Raw genomic sequence first — 25,242 nt, forward strand, 5'->3', positions numbered from 1 at the left:
AAATCCAGGAATAACCATTTATTATTGACTTTCGTTTGAAATCACCTTTATTTCCTGCACCTGTTGGCTGGTAGTTGTTCTCCCTATATGTCGTCCTTTTTTTCCCGTACCGCGTATTTCTTGGGCTTGGGGGTTTACTGCTCTTTGATATGTGTGTTGTTCGGCCCTTGTCTGAGATTTCTGCTTCATGGAGGTGGACGGGGGGGGCTTCTCTGTTACCTCCCTGTATGTCTGCCTTGTCCTTAATCCTATCAGGGTCTTTACAGGTTTTGCCTCGACCTTCGTAAGGTTACATGTTAAGGAGGTCTGCGCTGCCTGTGCCCCCGCGCCGTTGTCTTCTTCCCTTTTCCCTTTCCTACAGGTTTAAGTTGCCTGGGTTTTTCTGCCCTAATCCTGGCCCCGAGAGCCATATAGCCCCCACGCCTTTTTATCAGCATTGGTCTTTTTGAAATATATACGTTATCTGAGATCGCTACGACATCCTTTGCTGATTGCTCTTCTGGGTGAGGAGATTTTTCAGATCTTGTCGTGCTTTCTAAGCTTTCATTTTCAAATACTTTCAAGGCACTCTCCTCGACGGGTGGGGTTATGTCGGTTGGCCTTAATCTACTTGGCATTTGGCTCTTTATCTCCCCTAGTTCTTCTTCTATTTTCTTTAGATGCTGTTTCTGTGCTTTCATCACTCCGTTGTTCGAGAGTGTTACTTCCAGGATTCCTTGCAGAGCCTTCTGCAGCAGCAGGATTAGATCCATCAGTGAGGCTGAGGGAGTTTCCGAGATCGCCGAATCCTGTATATTATTTCTGCCTGAGGTTGGATAATGGCCTGTCCTTGTATTTTCTTGTAATAGAGGGGATTTTTGTGGTGTGATATACTGCTGGAATTGATCAGGCGCACCTCCCCAGACATAACTCTGGTTCTGGGCTTCGTTTCTCCTATTCCCTTCGTTGCCTGATGACACCAATGAGAACATTTTAGGCGAAGACGACAGACGGGGCGCAGAAATCTGATGGTTTTGACTTAGCAGTGTCTGGTTTATAGGTTTGGGGTTCTCCCCCTCTTCTTCTATTTCAGGGTTAACTTCTTCCTGTCTTCCTGGGGTCCTCTCTTACTATCCCACTTTGGTTTCCTGCTTTCATGCCTGAGTTTTCTCCAGACTCTCCATCAATTTCTACTATTTCTCCGTCACAGTCTGATGTTATTGCTGGGTTTAATGATTTATAATGTTTCCCTACAAACTCCTTTATGGACTTTGACGCTGCCATGGGATCTTTCTGTTTCGTAGATGTTTGGGTACAGCCTCTTTTCGCCTTCTGTGCATTCCTCATTGCCCTTTTAACTTTTCTTTTCTTGGGTTTCCCCTTACTATTATCTATTGAGGATGTATGGGTTTCCTGGCTCTCTTCTAGGGATTTTGCGCCCTCCGAAAGTTTACTCCTCTCTGGATCGTCCGCTGTACGTGATTTCAACCCCTTTCTGGGAGCCATTTTTACTTTTTTGGGTCTAAGGGTCTGTCGATCTGTTGCTCTACTAAGAGTAGGGTCTTTTATTTTGGTTCTATAGATTTTACTCTTATTTAATAAAAACAAGCGAAAAGGATTCCACTTACCTCTGTTCCGCCTCTTGCCTTCCGCCTGCTTGCCCTGCCACTCTTATAGTTCTTGGTCGTGTTGGATCCCCAACCTTTTCCTTACTGCTTCGCCTTCATATACGGGCCTGTTCAATGCCCTTCTTTATTCTTCTGTCCCCTTTGTTATTTGGGGGACCTCCGAGTTTGTTCTGCTGTTTTTTCCTATATTCTAACTGTCCTGACCGCAGTGACAGGCCCCCTTTGAGATGATATACCTCGGGGGTTCCACTGGGGTTGCGGGTAATATCTCCAGCGGGACTCTTTGCAGGTCGGCTTATCCGCGTGGTCGCTGGACTGCCCAAGGCTATCAAGCTTCTTTTGGGTCCTCTGGCACCCTGCCCTTGACAGGCACTGCCAATCCTCCACGCCTCCGGCTCGCACCGCGCTCCCCTCCCCTCGACTCTCCCCCCTGTTAGTTCCTCGTGTTACCAGGGTGGAGTCGGGGTACCTGTTTTGCCGCTTTTCCTGGGCTGTGGGTATCTTGTCCTCAGTCCTCGGCGTGTTCAAGGTCCGGTCCGGTCACTTTTGCGCTCGCACGCCCGTTTCAGGCTCCTGCTCCGGCGTCTTCTCCGCTCGGCGATCGTTGCCCTTGGCCTGTCGGGGCGTGGCTTGTCGCTGGGTAAGGCAAGGCGAGGCAAGGCGAGAACAGAAGTCTGGTAGATGACAGTACCCTGGCCTTTGGATCCCAGAAAGCAGACATAGCCAGTTAGCTGGCGTTACACATCTAGGAGGTGTGTAGGACAGCCTACAGAACAAAGGACAGCCTTAATACGTCTTCTGTTAACTTGCTGCTCCAAAATGGGTCTGACGGAATATTCTCTCATTCATTCGCTAAGGATATGCTTGGAGCTCACCAGAGAGAAGAATTGTTACAGTAATGCATAGAGGAAGTGCTGCAAAAGGAGCTGGGAATAGGGCGAGAAACAGCCAAGATTGGTAGGGAAAATTCACCAGTCACTAGCTTGTGTGCCTAAGACTGGCACTTTACCACCACCTCTTCACAACATTCCTGAATCTGGAAAGACTCAACCTGAGAAGGTCTGTCCTGGATAAAAGACATCCTGACTCCTTTCTGGCACTCAGGGATTGGACCTCCTTGAAAGTTCAAGTGGCTGGCCCTCCTCTCTGCCTACCTAGAGGGACTAGCTGACCACAGAGGGGTCGACACTCAGTAGCCCTGTGTGGAAATATATCTAGAACCTAGAAGCCTGCCAGGAAGACCTGGGGGCTGAAGCACTAACTAGAAACCGCTTTCCCAAGAGTTGGACAAAAATGGGACTTTGTCATTTTGTTCTACCTCTAGAGAAAAGGGATAGGGCACTGAGGATTTACCTGCTAGGTCTCATCCAAAGAAGACAAGAAAACGTGGTTAGTTCCACTTGCAGCTTTTTGCCATGCTGAAAACTTGTTCTGAGGTACCTCTCTGGTCTTAGGGACCCAGCTGCTGCTTCCAGACTTGCCTCACTGAAGGATTTTGAGAACTAAAAAAGTGACTGTCTGAAGGCAAAGCCCTGAATGGGGTGAGGTAGCAAATCATTCCAAGCTATCTTGGCAGCCATGAAATTCAGCGTTGTCCCACTCTGAGCTTTTGGCACCAAAACCAACGGCTTGAACCGGTGCACAGCGATGACTTATGAGACCTCAAAGCCCCTCACCAGCCTCATCCTTTGCTAATGAGCATTTGAAGGATTTTTCCTGATATTTCAGAGACCAGGTCTAAATGCAAAATCCTTAACCAGAATTACTTGCTTGGCTCTGATGTCCAATGCCTATCAGGCCTCAAACAATCAGAATTTTTTTTCCAGACCTGCAGGTCTAGTGACTTGAATAATCTACACAACCTACTAGTTATGAGCTTGACTGATTTAACCTGTCTCAAAATGTGTGATTCTAGGCCAATATTTTATTTCAAACAGTGTCCTTTTTCTTCATTATGACATACAAGAGCACCTTAAAATATGTGAGTTCAGCATATCTACCACAAACATTCCCACTGACATACAGCTTTACTGCTGAAACTGCATAGCGTACAAACAATAATGTGCGAACATCCGGTTTCAGCAAATATTTAATATTGGCACATCACCGATTTGGTTTGATTCTATTAAAATCTTTGTTTCCTTCTCACTTCATACTAAGAAAAAGTACCTACCTAATTACTGAAATATATTTTGAAGTATTTGTATGTATCATTTGCAAGCTTTTTAAATGTTGCATGCCTGTCCGGTTGTCAAATAGTTTACATTATACAAAACTAACTCTGCTGCCCAAGAAAGTAAAGTAAACACCAATCTCTCAGACAAAGTACGCAGCAATTTATAAGAAACCATAAACTGACATTTGGCTTCTGTCATTGAATGAACAGCTAATCTTCATTGCTCATTCACTTTCTTGATTAATAAAACAGCTGTTCTTTTTAGCTGAGGCTCTCTCGCCAGACCGGGCCAGTAGGCCCCAAAAATTGCTTGTCCTGATAAAATCTCACTCGCCAGAGCGAGAGGGCAAGTACAGTTCTTCAGCCTTGTTTTTGGTCTGTCTGATTTCTCAATTAGATCCTAGTTGACCTTGACCTGTTGCTGTTTTGATTGTGCTTTACTTTTTCTAGCCACTTGGTGCTTGGAAAATAATAAATGTGATACAGCAAACAAATGATGGACGGAATGCTGACAATGCAAACATTCTCCCCCAGTCAAAAGATCTGGGTTAAATCCATCGTTCTTTTACCCACTACACCACTCCAGTTTGGACCCAGCCATATGCAAATCAGTCTTGACCCTGTGCCCCATGGAAACAGTCCAGACTGATCTGCCAGGCCAGGTCTTCCCTGGACCGGAAACCAGCATCCTGGGACCAATTTAAGGGTATGTCACCCTTCTTCAGCCAGGCTCGCTTGAATCCAGTGGCACAGTGAGCAAGGGACCCACGTCTAGGCATATCGATCCCACTTAGGGCGAAAAGTGTTACAGCAAACAAGTGATGGACGGAATGCTGACAATGCAAACATTCTCCCCAGTCAAAAGATCTGAGTTAAATCCATCGTTCTTTGGCCCACTACGCCACCCCAGTTTGGACCCAGCCATATGCAAATCAGTCTTGACCCTGTGCCCCATGGGAACAGTCCAGACCGAACTTCCAGGGCAGGTCCTCCCTGCAACGGAAACAAATATCCTGTTATGTTATGTTATATTATGTTAACCCATCTTATATAGCGCAACACCTGCCTCAGCAAAGAGGCATCCCGGCGCTGCGAGCAGCAAGACACAGCGGCTAAGGCCTAAGCTAGGGGGAGGAGCTAAGTTTTGATGGTCTTACGAAACAGTAGATAGTTGTCCAAACAACGAATCTGGGGAGGAAGGGAATTCCAAAGTTCAGCCGTAAGGCTGTGGAACGGCCGTCCACCTGCACGTACATGTTTCACCCGAGGGACAGTGACCATGCATTGCCCCGTAGAGCGCAAGGGGCGCCGAGGTATATAAGGCACTAACAGATTGGCCATGATCCCCATAGACGAGGTCTTCAGAATTTTAAAGGCCAAACAGAGGGTCTTGAACTCGATGCACTTGGCCATAGGTAGCCAGTGTAATCATCGAATAGCGCCGGCTGTAGGACCGCTTCTGGGGAGCCCAAGCAGAGCTCTGGCTGCCACATTTTGGACTCTTTGCAGACGTGTGACCTCAGCCTTATTCGCCCCCAAGTAGAGAGAACTAGCATAGTCCAACCTTGACAGGATAGCCGATTGAACAATCGTTTGTTGAGTGGACGGATGATCGTGAAAACTGAGGGTTGAATCCATCCACACCCCCAAATTTTTTACCACCAACTTAGGGGTGGGTGGGCACCCAAGACTATCCGGCCACCACTGCGCACTCCCGAGCTCGGGGTCTCTCGCCACCAGCAACACCTCAGATTTATTGGCATTGAGCCGGAGGCAGTTGGCGGTAATCCAATCCGCAACTGCTGCCAAACTGTTCTTAAACTTGGTAGCATCGCGGGTAGTATCGTCGGAGAGGGCCACCACCAACTGCGTGTCATCAGCAGCATAGGAGACTATGCAAAGACCCCAATCCCGGGCCACCACAGCTTGAACATACAGATTAAACAGAACAGGACTCCGAGCAGAGCCCTGCGGCACACCGTGTCCGATGGAGTGGACACGAGAGAGAAAAGGCAGAGCGGTCACTTGAAATGTTCTCTCAGAGAGAAAAGATCTAAACCACTCTAAAGCTGAACCGACGATACCGGCTTCTTCCAGACGCAGTAACAGAATCTGGTGGGAGACCGTATGAAAGGCAGCACTGAGATCCAACAGAATCAGTACAGCGGTCTTCCCAGCATCCTGGACAGTCTGCAGATGTTCGGACACAGCAAGGAGAGCAGTCTCAGTGCTGTGACCTGGGCGGAAGCCGTTCTGCGTAAGATCCAGGATACCATGCCTGTCCAGAAATGTCTTTAGCGTGGAATTGATGTGTGCCTCTGTAATCTTAGCCGCCCAAGTTAGAAGAGAAATCGGACAGAAGTTTTCCAATTTGGCTAGGTCCAGTAAAGGTTTTTTAAGAGGGGGACCACCATAGACTGTTTCCATAGCCTAGGGAACACAGCGGTGGAAAGCGAGGCATTCACCACCTGGCACAGAGGTGGCAAGAGCACAGGCAGCGCATTCATGACCTTATTAGGTTTTAGAGGGTCTGCGGGGGAGCGAGATTTAACTTTGCTGCATAGCATACGAAACTCATCCTAAGAGACCGAGGGAAAGGTTGTGAGAGTGTGGGTGGTAGGGTGTGTGTATAGGACAAGGATGGGCCGCACCACGAGGAAAGGATCTGTAGATGGGTTCCACTTCCGTAACAAAAGAAGTAGCGAGATCCTCACAGTGCTGTTAAGAGGCAATTACGGGCGCCACAGGGGTTTTCCTTAGTTTAAGATCGTTAAGTATTTTAAAAATGCACTTGGCCGGGTTACTGCTGGACTTAATTTCATTAGCATAGTAAGCAGCCCGCTCGGTTTGTGCCCGAGCAAGGCGTGAAATTGCTCAAGATTCAGTTTTCGCCAAGGGCGCTTAAAACAGGACTTTTGAGTGGTTCTGAGCAAAGGTTCAGAGATGAGTAAGAACACAGAGATCAGAAAATGGTCAGTCCAGCATACCGGGCTAGGTGTATTCACAGTAAGGGTAGGGAGGTTAGAAAAAATAGGGTCAAGCAGGTGGCCTGCGGTATGCGTGGGACCTGCAAATAGTTGAATGAGTTGGTAGGCTGCCAGGTCTGCCAGAATGCTACTGAGCTCTGTATCAGTATGGCTGTCCAACTGTAAGTTGAGATCACCAAGAATAGTTAAATTAGCTGTACTCATTGCCAGGGCACTAGCGACTTCAGTGAGTGAGGATTTAAATTCCTTACAAAACAACTAGAGAGTGAGGAAATGACCTTGGTACTTGTCCCTTTCCCCAGTAATGTATACAAAACAACGTGGACAAGTCCTATAGCAGGTTCTTCTTAACCTCAGGACACTTCTTAACCACCCGACACACTACCAATGACATGACCTGGGTGGTCATTGAGCAACTGGAAGGCAACACACAAAATCTACAGAACATACTCCTTGAAAAAGAACAGCGGTGGGTGTACAGACTCAAGACCCATATCACAGGCCTTAATGATAATGTGCCATGGAATCTAATACAAAGATCGTAAAACCTGTCCATTGGCACATATGAATGAAAAGGTCCCTGTGTGTCAGCCAAAAAAATGCGTACATCATTAGTCAACTGTGTGTTCAACATGGCATCATTACACAACTTCGAATTGCCATGTACTACACTGTATTTTTTAGACCTGTGTCTTACACTCCTCTCCCATAGTATCATACAGTAATAACACACGCCTATATAGTTATAGCATTAGAAGGTGACAGTACGATCTTCCACATAAAAGGATATATCCTCCTATGCAACTATTAGTGAATACAGCGCAATCCCTAAGCAATTTTATACATTTATTGAGCTTTTCCTGGTGTCTCTCTTTGCCCCCATCAAGCCAAATGCCTGAAATATAGAATGCGAGTAGGCACCATAATAATAGCAAACGCGCATGCGCGCTGACGATAATCGGTCATCGCTCCCTACGGTTAGCATTCTAATGCTACCTCCACAGGAAGGGACCACGTGTTCTCCGTCCGGCAACGTAGCCACATGCACCCCTCTACCGCCGTTACAAACATGGACCTCGCCCCCTCTCCCAGTACGACGGGATCTAGTCCACGATCTAGGTAACAGTGGCATTATCCTGACGAAAAACCTGAGTAATAGAGGAGGCTTGAATGAGTGCTCGTTTTGTGGGAACATCATCACAAATGAAATATTATATTCAACTGAACACACTCTCGTTTACTTAAAATGCTTGTTTTAAAATAAGCCTTCCTTATAAATAACCTCAAGATCCCCGCAACTGAAACGCTTTCAATGCAAATCCTTGTACCACACTTGTGTAACTTTCCTTCTCACAAACGCCTATACCATTTATATTCTCGCAGGGTCCACAATACAGGAAGTCCCCTGTGTGAATGGATCCATGAATCCTCACACACGAGAAGTTTAAGTGAGCTTCGATTTATGTTGTATGTCAGTCAATCCAGTTTTGTGATTCTGTCCATGTTTCATGTGTTCTCTGCCTCAAACCACGCGCTACTATTCACTAAGTGTACAAGTTTAAGATCACAACAAGTGCCTTTTAGGCGACAAGCCGGCCAATATTGGCCGACCCTTACAGATTAAATCGCGCCTTAAAATAAAAGCCAAACACCTTTCCAAAGGGTATTATTATGTGCACCCACGGCACATTGTAGCCACGCATGGTTAATTCCAGCTAGACTTCATGCATGCTAATCACGTTACCACGTGCATGATGCTTTATTTTCAGTGCAGGTTCCGCCACCCAAAGCCTAACGAAACGCAGATGCTTAGAACATGCGTGACCGCTAATGATGGTATGAATATATCTGTTGCATTTTCCTTGTTTCCCTTTCAGATATTCTTCTCGCTGGATCTGTAAGTAATCTGATCCACTACACTCACAGCGCACTTTAGGGTGTGTGCTGATATATACACTGCGGTGGCCTCCCATAACCTTTTTGGGCCACCTACACTATTCTTGTTCCTGAAGAAAGCCTCACGATTAGCGTAGAAGGCTGAAACTAGTTGACCTACAACTTTTTAGGGATATTGAGGCTTATCTATACCTCACATATATCCCGCCTATGTTTTTACTCTTGCCCTAGGACCATTTCATTAAAACTTTTGCAAGGGCATTTCCTATAGGCTTTATCATTTAATTTCACTTCACATAGCAATTCACTTTGCACAATCAACCTGCTCTGCTGTAAACAGGCGTCGGAAGTACAGCTGGATTGCATTCGGCAATCCAGCTGGACCCCGATGATGAAGTATGCCACCTACTAGATAGGTGGGTGAGGGGTTTCATAAAACAACGACCTGTTGTCAGCGTTCCTCTACTAGGGTACAGGTGATCAACCTTGAACTCCACCTGCTATAAGATTGAAACTCCTTAGCAGGACCAGGGGCACGATATACCAGCAGCCCTGACATAGTGTGGTTGGCACTAAAGGAGATTGCGAAGTGAGCGCATGCGCAACCAACCACAGGCTCTTTAACAAATGAACAGCCGTAACGAGACTTGAGGATAACCGCAATTCCACCACCCCTCTCCAGCCTATTTAAAGTCAGGATACTATATCCAGGTGGGATTGCTAATCCTGGCTCTGCAACCATATCATCAGAGAGCCAGGTTTCCGTTAGGAAAAATACATCAGGGTCTTCGTCCTGCTAAATAGTGTTTAGCCAGTGAGCGACAGTTGAGACTTAAGATTTTAATAGAAGACCTAGTCAGGGGCGGAGGAGGTGGAAGAGTTACTTCAGTTAATTTGGAATAGGAATTGGAGCCACAGAGAAAACAGCGAAATGGCCCTTCCAGGTACCCATTTCCCAGCTGGCCACACGGTGTAGCTGCTTTGTTAATGGCCCATAAATCCTCCCTTGAATAATGCAGCACACCCGGTTTAGCACAGACCGCATGTCTGGCGTCGTCCAGGCGCAGACGGGTGCAGACGAGCTTGCCTTTGGCGGGCTGCCGGTGCGTCCGCTGCGCGTGCACGCTGCGCGCGCACACGCTGCGCGTTGGTGCCATAGGGTCTTAAAGTAAGCAGGCAAGATATGGGGCTCGGGCGACTAGAACGTCACCCAGCAAACATGGCGGTGACAAAAAGTGCCACAGGAAGTGAGGAATTCGGGAAAGCTCCCTCTAACCAGCCGGGCCCCATCCACACAATTAGCATGACAGATGCGGTGGACCGAGGGGCAGGCGGCGTGAGCATAGAGGGAAAGTGGGTCAGTCAATTGCAAGACAAAACAAGCATTGGCATAGCCAATAGGTCTCGCCTTTGGGATCTTATAGGTGTTGAGTTATCCAGCACAATATCATTGGTGCAACAACATCAACTGTTGCATTCCAGGTTTTGCGTGAGACCCAGGAGAGCAAGAGCGGGAAAGCAGGCGAACGGCAGGAGAGCGGCGGCGGCTGCTCGGACCGCCCCCCCCCCCCCCGAACCGCAAGAGGGCCGTGAAATCCGCAAACTGCAAAAACGGTCCAAATAGAAGCCCGCAAAAACCGTGAAGCCGTACTGGTGCCACCTTGAAGGCGAGGAGCAGTGCAGTGCAGCGGCAGCAGTAGGCGTGCGAGGCGTGAGCAAGCGGTGAGCACAGTAAGCACTGTGCACTGTATGAAGTACTGTAAGACCCGCCATAACGCCACAACGTGCCGCCACGGTTAGACAGCTTGAACTACCCGAACTGATCCCCGCAGAGAGTGAACCAGGCACCCAGCCTGGCCCCCTTGCTCTAGAGGCAAGGTGAGGGGAGGTGACCGGACAACTGGAGGAGTGGTATTTGGAGGAATCTGGAGCCAAATTGACTGTGCAGTGCAAGCAACCAGCAGCAGGAGCCAGAGAAACCGTGCGGGCGCCTCTCTGGCGATGTGAAAGCTACTGGGGGTCGATACATGAGGCATGTGGAGCCCTCACTCCCCCACACTCTCTCCTTTCCCTCCCCCCCCCCATTTTTAACTGGGTAAGTTGTGCTACAGAGGCCAGTCTACGGAAATGTATTTCTCCCTTCACTCCCCCTGTAAGCTCGGGTTGAGTGTGGGGTCAAGCAAGGGGGACAAGTAAGCAAGTAAAGTAAGAGCAAGTTTAAGCTCCTGAGGGCCCTGATCACCGGTGGATATAGGCAGTTTCTTACTGCAGTCGGCTCACGGATTGCGCACGGATTTCTCACGGACTTCAGATTGCTGTTGCAGCAGTTTGATTCTACGGCCAGCGGAGACCAGTGGACCAGCGGTGAGTGGTACGCGAAGTTTCTCCCCTTCCCTTATTGAAGTAGGGGTATAACGTGGTGCTAAGTTGTACACCTGCACCACTAGGGAGGAAAATAACCATCAAAAACGCCGGAAACAGCCATATCAGTCTATTATTGTACATTACTGCATATAAAGAAAAACAAACGTTATTAAACAGCGTTAAATAGCATCAAAAAACAGAAGCAAAAAAATGAGGTCACGGAGATCCAGGAAGCAACTGGTACAAAAAGCAGGAAAACAAGGTGGCAAGAAATCCAAGGAGATAGATGAGTCACCTGAGAAACCAATTCAAGAAAAGACAATCCCATTAATTCCTCTACAATATTCTATATTTGGGAAACCGGCCCCCAATAGGAAATTTATGTTTCTAAAAGATCCTACGACAGGTATCTTTTCAGAAACCGGTCAACTGGAGGGCCTTCCAAACCCATTAAAACCCCAAAAAATCTTTTAAGATATCTCGGAGATCAAAGCCACACAGAAGGTCAATGTCACCGTGAGTGACCAACAAAACAATAGTCACCTAGTCATACAAGAACAAGTCCATGCCTCTGACTATTCTGACCTTTCACATTCAACACCAAAAGCAGTATTCAATCTAGTACCATTTAAACCAATATCAGAAGAGATACATTTGAAAACATCAGATAATCCTAAATCTGTAAATAGCGACCAAAATAACTCGTGGATGCCCTCAATTTCATTAACAAACAACACTGACCTCTTGCAGGCATTGGAAGCCGAGACTCTTAACCATACCGAGAATGGAAAGAGTAAAGGAACAAGAGGAAAAAAGATAGAACACTCGCTACCAATAATCGAAATATCAAGTACATTGGAACAGCCCATCCAAACTCTGAGCCAAATAAGTCCCAATACGAAAAGAAATTATCAAGATCTGACTGCATGGTTGCATAAAAGCGCCAACACAACAAGTCTCTTACAGAATAACTTAATAGCAGATAAAGCAATGGAACAAGACAGAAGTGGAGACAGAAGCGGAGGAAGGCCTGCATTGGAAATAAGAGGGGATCCATCAGTCGGCATATTAATCATTATTAAAAGTGCTAGAAACCACAATAACAGTACTTAATGGGCAATCGGACAAGTTAGATACCCAGATTGACTTGATGAATATAATCGCCTCACACATCGTAGGAATTAATACGAAATTGGAAACGTTAGCGGACCTGACCATTAAGGAGCGAGAAACAAATGCAGTAGCAGGCAAAGATTGTGTATGTGGTCCAAGAAGGGATAAGCCAAGTAATGTTCCAGCAATTTTAACAAGCATTTTAAACGAAAGGCAAAAAATCGGCTATGGTGGGACAATAAACACAAATCTTACCAGTAAGACCTCAAAGCCAAACCTACAAACTTCCATTGCTGGTCACTCAAATGTACTGATTATGGCAGATACATCAATGATCTCGGACAGAGCTGAATGTCTCAAAAACATCAGTAAACCCGGGAAGGAACAACCAAAGGTATCATACATATGCGACCAACCAAAAATGATCAGTGAAGGGATAAGGATAATAGAGAAAAACATGGCCCATGCAAATGCTCATTCTGCCTTACCAGATGGCCAAGGCAAGGCAGAGATATGCCGGCAAACCAAGAGACCGAAGAAAAGAGCAAGGAAATCCAGAGAGAACAATCCGGACACCAATACAAGATACGAATACCAGCAGGAGATGGTTCCATATCTTTGGAACCAAAAAAATTCACTCGGGTCCAGAAATGCCAAGTACACATAGATCAAATGTCTATAGTAGAGGAAGAGCAACAACAAGGACATCACACCTCGTCAACTTCACTAAGTCATAATCTACAAACGTACCAATCATTTAATATGATTCAGATAAATCAAACTCAAAACCAACCAGCTTCCATTAATAGCAAACCTTTGGAAGCTAAAATAAGAAACCTTGAGTCCTAATACAAACACGAATCTCTAACAAACCAGGAAGCCAGATATATAAGTCGAGAAGTACAGGAAGATAGAATAATGGTAAATCAAGCAACGGAGGAAGTCGTGAATACAACCCGAGATGACAGCAGCATAGATATCAAAAGAAGACAGAAGCAAATAAAATGTGCGTCGGAACTAACTCTCGCGAAGCGACCATCTGATATCAGGAACAATCCTGTGTAAACAATGGGCAGCCCAGAGACTGAGCAAAGACGCCCCCAAAATGAAATTGCAAGGAAGGAAAACTTCACAATTTAAAATCAATAAATCAACAGGTGATAGACCCGGAACCAATCAAAGAGAGGTATCGAAACTGACTTGTGTGAAGCGATCATCTGATATTAGGAACAACCCAGTGCAAACAAAGGGCAGCCCTGGGATGGAGCAAAGAAACCTCCCAAAAGAAGATGCACCGAAGGAAAAATTCATAATCAAAATCAATATGCAAACCGGCGACAGACATGGAATCAATCAAAGAGAGGTATTTCAAAAACATCGGACAACAGTTAAGAAAATACTTGGAACAAGCAGATCATGTTAACCCCCCACCACATCCATGAGGCAACAAGATCTCCTCAACAGAGGGAACATATTGAGACTTATAGCTGAAATCCCTACCTTTAAGAATCTGACCACCACCGATCTATTGTCTATTTGAATTTATTCCTCAAAAAGAAAATAGTAGCACAGAAAAAACATTATCGGCTCGGAAAAACGATGAAATAGTGGCTTTAATAATGAATGCCTGACAAGAGTTTGAAGGTTGGGGCATTACAATGACAAGACCAACAAAGCGACAATATCCTTCACCTCTACTAATTGTGCCAAAGAAACCAAAAAAAGAGGAACAGAACATCCCAGTGTACTCACTACTTCAAAATGCAAGAGGAAAAATAAACTCTTCCGAAGATATTACGGGGAATCAAACCCCACAACAAGACCATAATAAATGGAATTGGATGGCCACAGCTCCTAATGTCCGGACCACCAAGGGTAAAAGCACCAATAACGGTACCATAACATTTTTGTCCTGGAACATCGCAGGTGCAAAAAGAGAACTACAGGACAACAGTGCTCCAGAGTATTGGGAGTATTATGACATCATCGCACTCCAAGAAACATGGTTGATGGAGTGCAAGGACGTGGCCAATTACACACAACCAGAACACATAAACATGGAAGGCCGAAGGGTGGCTTAGCAACATGTATATCAATGGCTCTAAATATCAAAACTGAACAGTTACAGAGTACGACATCAGACCTACAAGTAATTAAAATGGTCCAGGGGCTTAAAAATCAGACAACAGTGATATTAATAAATCTCTACTTTCATCCAAATGCCAGGAAAAAAGAGGCACAGCCTGGGAGACAATAATAACCGTCAATTTAAATTCATATTTAATCCATATACCAGATGATGATGACCAGCTAACAGCGGATAACGAGCTATGGTCTGTTCCCTCACAATCATTCTCTTCAGTAAAGAAAGAGACACGATTTGAATGGGCAAAAGCTGGTTCTGGCACTAGAACATCTAGGCTTGCTAGTTTTAAACGGTAGAACAAAAGATGGCACTCCTCCGCGGTGGACCTATCGGGGTGCCCACTCCCAGTCCATCTTAGATTATACAATTTTAACGCTTCCTTTACTCGCCCGTGTGATGAAATATACGATCAACACTCAATCAGAAGTGCTCATTCATATCAGGTATTTGAACTGGAAACAGGTTATCTAAAACATCGCCCGGCCCCCAGAAACTCTGCCAGAACTATTATCACTAGCAAAAGAAATAAATGAAGCAAAGATCATATCCGGCAATAACTCAGTAGAGAACTAGTCCACCTTCACGAACAAACTATTAATTGAGGCACCCAAAATTAATTATGCACAGATTAGAAGATTCAAGCCCAGTGCAAATATGTCCAGCAAGGCCTACTCGCTAAGAAAAGAACTGAGAAAGGCGGTGAGGAAAAAAAACACGCAAAGTCCCAAATCAAACCTGGCAGAAAATAAAGAATATCAAGAGGCAGTATAAAAATCAAACCTGGAAGGACCAGATAGCACAACAGGAGATGTTCTGGACAAAGCTACGTTTTTGTGCCAAACAAGCAAACAATAGGCTCTTCTGGGAATTAGTAAATGGCACAGTAAGATCAAAAGAAGTGATAAATAATGCCTTGGTAACAGAGAACGGTTGGGTAGTTCATTTAAGGAAAACATCTGAAGATCTCACAGCATTCCCGAAAAGCGTAACTAACAGTGAAACGAAGTACTCCCCGCACAGAGCATAGCACTAGTGACATTGCATGATTTAATAGGAGGGATAGAGCCTAGTCCCCGCCCCATACCCCCGGTCTCCTATACACACCACCCCACGTTCCTCTGTTCTGGTCCTGGGGCAAAAGCTTTAAAAATTTAAATTGCTGCTTCAGCCTGGACTGCGCCAATAACTGTTCGGACATCTCCCGGTAAAGTTTCTAGAGGGCATGCCATCTGTCGCCACGTTCATTCCCTTACAGAGCAGCGAGTTTTGCAGATGCTTAAACGGGTTGGTTACTATTGGTGAATTTTATTGCCACTGACCTGACAGACTGCGTGGCCAGTTATACGGTTGATAAGATAGAATCATGAAGGGATCTAGAGGGAATTCCGACAGTGGCAGAAGGATTTTCTGTTATGTTTTTTTACTGTATTGCAGTTATCTGAAACATTCTGAAATGTATCGCAGGGCCAATGGGCTTTATAAATATTCGTAATTTAACAGCAGTTATGCATTTATGGATTTAGTAAGAGCCGCAGAGGAAGTCGTCTCAAGAGGTAACTAGTGGGGTGTAGCAAAGCGGACTTTGAGAGTGCCTCTACCATATGCAGTGGCAGTGAGAGAAAAGGCCTTTGACTCTTAAAACCTTGTGTCTCGTGCTGAAGAGCAGCCCTGTTTTACCTGATGCTGCCCCCTGTGCAGGCACTGTGCATTGCTGCTACCTGTCCCTGTGTCCTACATTGCACCTTCGGATTGTCCGTGCTTTGTGGTAGACAGCGATGCGCGCAGTGCAATGTGATTCCGTCTGTACTGTGGTAAAAGAGAAACTACAAGTCCCAGGATGCATCAGCTACTGGAAGACTGGCTGAAGGAGTCAAGTGTTGGTGTATATCCTCTACGACTGGCCAGTGTAGGTGGGGACTAATGTGTAAAGTTTGGCGCATCTAAGTGTGTGAGGGGGCATAGCTACGATTGGTATAGTCGCACTGAGGACCAGAGTCCTGAGGGGCCGAATGAACTTTGAGATTTGTGTTATTCTACTACCCCAACAACAGTCAAATTGGAGTTTTCTTGTTTGCAACTAGGGTCCATGGCATACCTGCTACTTTACTATTCTTTCTTCTTAAAAACTATTAGTCAGCCCTCTGCAGAAGTCACAGTGTCTGCGAGGTCCCACTACCTTCACTCTACTACCGTGTTCTTTTCAAAAAAGTATGCGGCACATTGTTTCAAGCAGAAAACCACACACAATTTTAGTGCTCTGCTGCCTAATAAATTGTCGGGAAAGGCGCTGCCGTATTTCACATAACGCGGCGAAGTCCCCTCACATTGCCAAAACATGCCTGTTTGTGAGCCCAGGCTCCGAGGCAGTGACGAGGATTGCATGAGTCGGGGTCACACGCGGCGCTGCCAGACTCCACGCATGGAAAGAGCATCACCTAACACACACGCCGAGCGATCCCTCAAACAGTCAATGGCCCTTATGGACTCTCCCCATAGGGGTGTCGCTCGTGTTTTCCTTTAACTGAATCAGTAGCCCGCGTCCTCGTATAGCACTTGGACTCGCCCCCTTCCCTCCCCACCCCCCCCACCCCCCACCCCCGTTGTGAAAATGCCTGTCCTGCGGGCAGCTTGTGCTTGGTAACAGGCGCCCCGCTGGTTTGTGAGTGTCTGAAAACGGCAGCCGGGGTAGGGCTGGACAGCGCCCAAACCTGAACACATCAACAGCAGATACCCGGAGCGCATCAAGCGCTGCGGGAAAAAACAGCGTGTGCGCCTCGCGCGGCGGCAGGGTGAGGGGAGAGAGAGAGGAGGGGGCCTGCTTGGTTCCCTTGGAACACACACGCCGAGCGATCCCTCAAACAGTCAATGGCCCTTATGGACTCTCCTCATAGGGGCGTCACTCGTTTTTTCCTTTCCCTTAATCAGTAGCCCCGCGTCCTGTAGAGCACTTTGGGCTCGGGCCCCCCTCCTGTAGTGAAAGTGCCCGTCCTGCGCCCAGCGCGTGCTTGGTAACAGGCACCCCACTGGTTTTTGAATGTCCGAGAACGGCAGCCGAGGTTGTGCTGGACAGTCCAGAAACCTGAACACATCAACAGCAGATACCCGGAGCGCATTGAGAGCTGCACTACAGCAGGCGGAGGGTAGCGAGGAGGGGGGCCTGCGTGATTCCCTCGCGGGGCCGAGTTGCAAGGCGCGATAATTGATACCATATGGTGCCAGCTGCTCGCTCCCACAAGGGTATCGTCAAACGTGCACGCATTGCCATTGAAGGCAATGGAACGTGTGCATGTTTTTGGCTGAAAAGCCAAAGCCATTCCAAAAGGTCTTTTGCCTATGCACACATGCGCTCTGCTAGGCAAGACCGAAACAAAATAGAGTAAAACGTCTATAATCACTAAAAACAGGCAGACGCTACTTCCTGTGCAGCGAAGTATGGAACTGGTGAACGTGCAGCAGCAGTAGGATAGTAAAAACAGTGAGAGGACTCAACAGCAATACCTGTCCCGCAAGTTAGGCTTTGACACCAAGTCCGCTTGGGACCGGTTTCAGGCTATGTCACCCTTCTTCAGCCAGGCTAGCTTGAATCCAGTGACACAGTGAGCAAGGGTCCCACGTCTGGGCATACCCATTCCACTAAGGGCGAAAAGTGTTACAGCAAACAAATGATGGACGGAATGCTGACAATGCAAACATTCTCCCCCAGTCAAAAGATTTGGGTTAAATCCACTGTTCTTTTGCCCACTACGCCACCCCAGTTTGAACTCAGCCATATGCAAATCAGTCTTGACCATGTTCCCCATGGGAGCAATCCAGACCGAACTGCCAGGGCAAGTCCTCCCTGGACCGGAAACGAGCATCCTGGTACTGGATTCACAGTATGTCACTCTTCTTCAACCAGGCTAGCTTGAATCCAGTGGCACGGTGAGTAAGGGACCCATGTCTGGGCATGCCCATACCACTTAAGGCGAAAAAGTGTTAAAGCAAACAAATGATGGACGGAATGCTGACCATGCAAACATTCTCCCCCAGTCAAAAGATCTGGGTTAAATCCATCGTTCTTTTGCCCACTACGCCACCCCAATTTGGTGTGGCATAGTGGGCAACATCTGTGATTTACCTTATCCAGTTTTAATGATTTGGGTATCTTTTTGCTATTTGGATTGTTCTCTATTTTTCTAAGTTGTGGTGTTGTTTTCAGTTTAAACTTATTGGCTCTGCTTAAACTTAGCATGAAGTTATCTGGAAATATGTTGCTTCTGACAAAGCTACTAGTGACTGAGCTTTCATTCTCTAAGAAATGTGTTTTAGCCTGGCTGTAGTTGGTTTTTTTAGTTGTTAGGGGTCACCTTAACCCAAATAATTGACCCAGTTTTTTACACTAATATATGTCTCTGCTTATTATTTTGTGCTTCCATTTTAAGAGGACTACTGGAATACATGCATAGAGTTCAAGGAGTAAAATATAAACATTTAATTTGTTTGACACTATGGACATGACCCCCATGTTCATAGCACTCCTGATCAGGTTCTATGGATGTGGAGGTCACATCCATAGGCCAACACTAGTTCAACACCTGCTGTGTGCTGCTCTGATGCCCCCTCCTTGTCCCACACCCCCAGCGCTGACACAGAACACCTTCACACTCCAGCCTACGATGGATGGGGCTCTCATGTCATTGACATAATCGCATCAGTGATGCAATCACATCATTGGCAAGCTGGCACCCAGGAAAACACTTCCTGGTGTCCCTAGGAGCGCAGAAGGGACAGAAAGAAGCCCTATCCTCCATGCTCCCAAAGAATTGTTATAAAAGGTAGAGGTCAATTGAAGGTCGAGAAGCTCAGCTTTCAGATAACTCCTCCCATTTGCTTCAAAGTACCAGACAATCACAGTAGGATGTGATTGCCTAGCACACCCCTGGTGGCGAGATGTTTGTAGCTTAAATTGATACATTTTCCTCTTTGCATGTTGGGGCCCTATTTGAAATTGTTCAGGTCTACCAAACGACTAAAATTCGAAACAACAGAGTGTTGCATCAAAAGTATACTTTAAAAACCTAGCATCGGCCACACAAAGGGGAATAGCAATTGGTAAAATCGAATAATTTAAAATACATTCATTAAACAGAATAATTAATTGATTGAGAATGACTATGGTTCTGTATTTTCCTTTAAATCAAACAGCATTTGTGAAGCAGAGCACTGTCACCCTTGGGGTATCTGGGAACTGTGTCTCAGTCCAAGAGTCTGATTTAGAGTCATTTTCTGAGGTTTTGCAGCGCGGGGGATGTACAGAGCTGGAGGGGAAGGTTGTTCAGGTCTTGGCAGCGATGTAGGAGAAGGATCAGCCACCCCTGTGATTGCATTAGTTGCAGTGGTGTGCGATGGTGAGTGAAGAGGAGTGCAGGTGTCTAGCGGGTTGGTGGAACTTCAGTTGGTGGGTGAGGTAGGAAGGTCCCAGGTCGTGCAGGGCTTTGTAGGCGTGCATGAGGAACTTGAACTGGCATCTTTTGTAGATGGGGAGCCATTAAAGGTCTCAAGTGTGGATGATGTGAGTTTATTTGGGTAGGTCCCAGATGAGTTTAGCTGCAGCGTTCTGTATGGTCTGGAGGTTTCTGAGGAACTGGGTGGAGATGCTGGCGTAGAGGGCATTGCCGTAATTGAGATGGCTCGTGACGAGTGCCTCAGTGTTCTGGTGTTGGTTGGGAAACATCTGAAGAATCTATGGAGCATGCAAAGTGTGTGGGAGCAGGAGGAGGTGACTGCATTAACTTGTCGTTTCATAGTCAGTTGGCTGAGGAGGATGCAGAGGTCTCATTCGTGGTTGGTGTGGGTCTGGGTTCTGTAGGCCACCAGCTGTAGTCTCTTGCAGAGGTGTTCTTTCCGAAGACCAGTAGTTCAGTTTTGTTGAAGTGGAGTTGGGGGCATTTGTCGCTCATCCATTTGGCTACATTGGTCCTGGTGTTGCAGAAGTTTTTTTTGGCGTTGGAGGGGTCTTCATTGAGCGTCATCTGCGTAGGAGATTTTGTTGAATCTGTGGGATCTGATGTCTGCAAGGGGGTCAAACAGGATAGGGCTGAGAGATCATCCTTGTGGTATGCTGCATATGTCGTCTATGGGTGCGCAGGTGAAGGCAGGCAGTTGGATGCTCTGTTGTGGGAGACTGTGTCGAACGCCGCAAACAGGTTAAGGAGGATCACAGCCACCGTTTCTCCACGGTTGAGGCATGCCCTCATGTTGTCTGTGACAGCAATCAGTGCGATTTCAGTGCTGTGGCTGGCATGGAATATTGATTGAATGGCATCCAATAGGTAGTTTTGTATCAGGAATCCTGTGCGCTGCTGGTGGATGGCTTTCTCAAGAGCTTTGACCGGGGCAGGAGAGCAGGAAGATCGAACAATACTTTTCAAGCTCATTGGGGTCAGAAGAGGCTTCCTTTAGGAGGTGTCTGACGTCTACGTATTTCCAACTTTCCTGGAAGGTTGCTGTGGAGATGAAGGTGTTGAGTATGCTGGTAAGTTGCATGCTGATTCGGATTTTTGCAAGGTTGTAGAGGTGGTGTGGGCAGTGGTCGGTGGGCGTCCCCGGAGTGGATGGAAGACATGATGGCTGAGTTGGTCAGGGCGGTGACTAGGTGGTGATAGTTTGGCTGGTGTTGGTTGGTTGAGGTTGTCTGGGTTGAGGGTAGTGGGTTGTAGATGCTGTAACCTTGCTGTGGACGTATTCTGAGCGGGTGCCGCATAGTTTTTGGGTTGGATTGGTGGTGTTCTCTATAGCTGTCGGGTTGGAGTATTCTTTGACTGTTTTGAAGAGTTTCTTTGTGTTGTTGGCTGTGGAGTCTATGCAGGTGGTGACGGCTGCTTTCTTCACTTCTTTGGTGTGCGAGTGATAATCGCTGAGGGCTGTTTTGTGGGCTGTTCTGTCAGCGGGGTTCTTGATGGCGCTCTACTCTATCGTTTCTCCGGTGGTAGTTGCGCTTGGTGGTCCTGAGTTCTGGGGTGTACCAGCTGGTAGTTTGTGGATTGTTTTGGATTATGTAGGTTTGACCACTGAGTTTCGATGAGCTGGCTCTAGCTGCGTGGGAGGAGATCTGACACCTTGTGATGGTGTGCTTGGCGTCTGGTATGATGAAGTGTACGATGATGTGGTCATTCCAGGTGAGTTCTGGCATATGGCTGGATTTGATTCTGTCAGTGGAGGTGAAAATGGAGTTGTGTGGCTCCGGCTTTCTGCATGGGTTCTTTGACCAGTTGGGTGAGGCCGATGTTAAGGTTATCCAGGATGGTGATAGAGTTGGTGGTGTTTGGGTCGACCGATGTGGAAGTTGAAGTCGCCGAGTAGGATGTAATGGTGAGTTTCGGTTGCTAGGGGGCAAAGAGGTTGGGGGATGACATTGTAGAATGTGGTTTGGGGTGCTGGGGTTCTGTAGGCGAAGGTGCCTCTTATTGTGGTCTTCACGTCGGTTTGTACTAAGATGTTGGTGTTCCATGAGGGGCGTTGGGTCGTCATTGGTGATGGTGCTGCTGGTGGTTTCCTTGAAGATGATGGCAATGCCTCTGCCTTTTATGTCTGGTCGGTCACACTGTATCATCTTATAGCCTTCAGGAATGACGTTGGGGATATCGGGGTTCAAGGAGGGGATGAGCCATGTTTCAGTGAGGAAGGCAAAGTCTGTGGAGCGGAGCGAGGGGGAAGATGGTGTACGAAATTTCCATGGCGTGTTTACAGAGTTAGTGGGCGATGAGCAGGATATAATGGAGCGGTTGTGGGCTGGTCTTGATCTTGAGGGCAGGAGTGGTGCGGGATCTCCCGTAGGTTCTGTCACAGAATTGGCAGTGTCTACAGGTGAAGGGTTCTTTAGTGTGTCATGGGGAGGAGGAGACGCAGCTGTTTCGGCGTCTGGGGTCCAGGTCAAGGAGTTTCTTGCCTACCATTGGGAGATGGGAGGGACAGTGGTCCTGGCGATGGGCATGGTCCAACCAGCAGTGAGTTGGCGGTGTGCCCATTGCGCACATCCGCTGCTTTGTCGGGCAGCGGCCTCCATTAGTGGTCCTAGTAAGTGGTCCTAGTTCAGGCAGCGTAGGGGCAGCAGGAAGCGCAGGGGTGAGGGCAGCAGGCAGCGCAGGATCGAGGACAGCAAGCAGTGTTAGCGCAGCAAGCAGTGTTAGCGCAGCAAGCAGTGTTAGCGCAGCAAGCAGTGCTGGAGCAGCAAGCAGTGCTGGGGCAAAAGGCAGTGCTGGCGAAGCAGGCAGTACCGGGGCAGGAACAGCCAGCACCTCAGGGACCAGGACAGTAGGCAGTGCTGGGGCAGCAGGTGGCACAGGGGCAGCAGGCAGCGTTGGGGCAGGGTCAGCAGGTAGCGCTGAGGTAGGGGCAGAAGGCAACGCATGATCAGCAGGGGGCGGAGGGGTACGGGCAGAGGAGTACAGTACCATAAGCTAGGAGTCAGGCAAAAGAGGGTTGGCCCAGACCAGCCTCCTCTGGGCTCTAATGAGCAAGGACACCATTGGCCCGGCTCTGTCTGGGCACGTCCTGCAATGCGGAGAGCTGCAGGCGAACTTTATCCGGCACCAGGAGGTGTGAAAGAGTGACCGCCAGTGGAAGATGCAGTCCGGTCAGGCCTGGCTGGCGTAGTTGGTGGTTGGTGGTGGGTGGTGTCTTCGGGCACTCTCTAGCGTTGGTAAGGCAGGCAGGAAACAGGAGGAGAGACACCTCCTGTAACGAGGGTGAGGGCCGCTTCACTTCAAATCTCCTTGCTTCAATGTAGTTTTAAAGGAAAATGTCCTAGTTTGTTTCTGACTAGTAGTGTATAAACCTCATGGCAGCGTTCAGATGATTTAAATAAAAACGTGGTCTATTATGTTTACCAAACATACACACATTTGCAACCTTTGAAATTCATACCCATCGCCCGTGATTTCCCTTTAATGCATATATTTGATGTGCTCTTAATTTGTGAAGCTGACACACAGTTTCTGTAATTTGACAGTTCACGGAGGAAAAGCTTGGGCAGGCTGAGAAGACTGAATTGGATGCTCACTTGGAGAATCTTTTGAGCAAGGCAGAGTGCACTAAACAATGGACAGAAAAAATCATGAAGCAGACAGAAGTGTTACTACAGCCAAACCCAAGTAAGGTGGATGCTTGGATTTGCTCTTCAGCTTAAAAGTATACTTGTTACAGCGCCATCCTTTCCAGTTATGGCTTTGCTCTTCTGAACTGATTGCACCTCTATATGTGATACATTTAACCCGTGAAATTGAATTGTCCATACATAAATGTTAAACGCTGCCTCATAACTTTTCTTGTGCTTTTGCCATGATTGTATCTTTGTATACAGTCACCAAAAAATAACGGCCATGTTTAATTAAAACTTTTAATTTACACTTGAATATTCCATCATCTTCATCTTCTCTCAAGGCCTAATTCTCTGAAGTGATTTTGCGGCACTGACTTGGAACTATTCATTTAAACATGACACAGTTTGCATAATTCTTGTTCCATGGTCTGTGCAACTTCCAAAAATCTTGCTCTTGTGGTGAAAACAGCAGCGCTGTTCCCTCTGACAGTGAAGTTGCTCCGTCTAGGGGGACGCTAAAGGGGTGGCTGCAAAAAGGCCACCACTTAGTGAGGTTCTGCAGGCTGGACGGACGATCCGACAATTATCGTGTGGAGCGAGCAGACATTATTGCCTCAAACCGCCAGACTCTAAAATCACCGGCAGTGAACCGACAGTGAGGAGTGAGAGTCGCCTGCCCCGTGGGGGATAAGGTACGCCAGGGAGCGGCCACGGGCTCTGCATGAAACAGTAAGATGGCAGCCCCGCGAGTTAAGGCTTGAGGAAGGCTAACCTGTGGGACCGCTGAGGCCGGGGGAAGGACATAGAAAAACTATGAATATGTTGTGCTGACAGGTCGGCACTCCTTTTCGGCCATAGATCTGAAAATGGACTCCATGTCAGACCGCCTCGACCGGCTCGGAGACAAGTTCTCAAATCCTGATGAGCGCATCACTGAGGTCATTTAACGCATCTTCACTCTGGGAGACTAGGGCAGGGCACTGCCACCTGGGAAAATCTGCTCTGCATGGAGAAAGTGTTGGAAGTGATCAGAAGTAAGAATGAAGTCCTCGAAGCGAGTTCGCACCACACCAACTTGCGCATCGTGGGAATCCCAGAGTCCACAGATGTGACCCGAGTCGAAGACTACATTGAGGAAATGCTCAGGGCACTGTTTGGAGGCTCCTTAACACCGGTCTGCATTGTGAAACATGCTCACAGATCGCTTGGTCCCCGACCACAGCTGGGAGCCCCAGCCAGGCCAATCATTGGGCACCTGCTGAATAACAGGGATCGTTATGCATTGCTGCATGGAGCTCGAGACCTACGAGAAAGGAGCTATCAGGGCAACATGATCACATTTTTTCCCCTGACTTTCCCCTAACAGTGCAGGCTGCGAGGAAAGAGTTTGTACTGGTGAAGAGAATGCTTCAGCAGCAGGACATTAGGGATTCCTTCATCTATACGGCAAAGCTCCATATCTTTCACTCAGGCAAGACTGTGTTTTCCACTGACCCTACATTAGCCACTAAGTTTGTCTGCTCCTGCAAGCGCCCTGCATTGGCTGCATGTACGGATGGAGGTCTTGAGGGAGGTGATCCTCTCAATGACAATGACTGAGACTCTGAATGATCTGCAATACACTGGCAGGGCAGCAACATCCCTGGCCGGGCGGGGATGATTCCCCACAATCCACTTACTTTTCCCCAGGATGCCTGTCCATATCGAAATAACTGCACTTTCTCTGCTTGCTCAAAGGACTAAGAAGATTTTCCTTTAGAAGGCATTTCGTCCATCCGCTCAGCACACAACTGCTGGGAGGTGCCGAGCCCCTGGTGTCATCCTCAGGGAGGAGTCCTATGTTTGCTCTAACTGTTGGCCTGTTGGGATAGGGG

General features: G+C 47.4%; 1 protein-coding gene across 2 annotated transcripts in view; it reads left to right on the plus strand.

The window, feature by feature from the left end:
* SH3GLB1 (SH3 domain containing GRB2 like, endophilin B1) overlaps window positions 1-25,242 on the plus strand; it is a 313,723-nt gene that overhangs the window by 87,932 nt on the left and 200,549 nt on the right. The window contains exon 2 of one of the 2 annotated variants that reach the window (XM_078645884.1): window positions 23,279-23,420. The exons of the other annotated variant lie outside the window; for it this stretch is intronic. Within the exon in view, the coding sequence (XP_078502010.1) occupies window positions 23,279-23,420 (142 nt within the window). The remainder of the gene's footprint in view (window positions 1-23,278; window positions 23,421-25,242) is intronic. 2 annotated transcript variants of the gene reach the window in all.

Source organism: Lissotriton helveticus, chromosome 1_1 (genome assembly GCF_964261635.1).
Source record: "Lissotriton helveticus chromosome 1_1, aLisHel1.1, whole genome shotgun sequence".
NCBI lineage: Eukaryota > Metazoa > Chordata > Amphibia > Caudata > Salamandridae > Lissotriton > Lissotriton helveticus.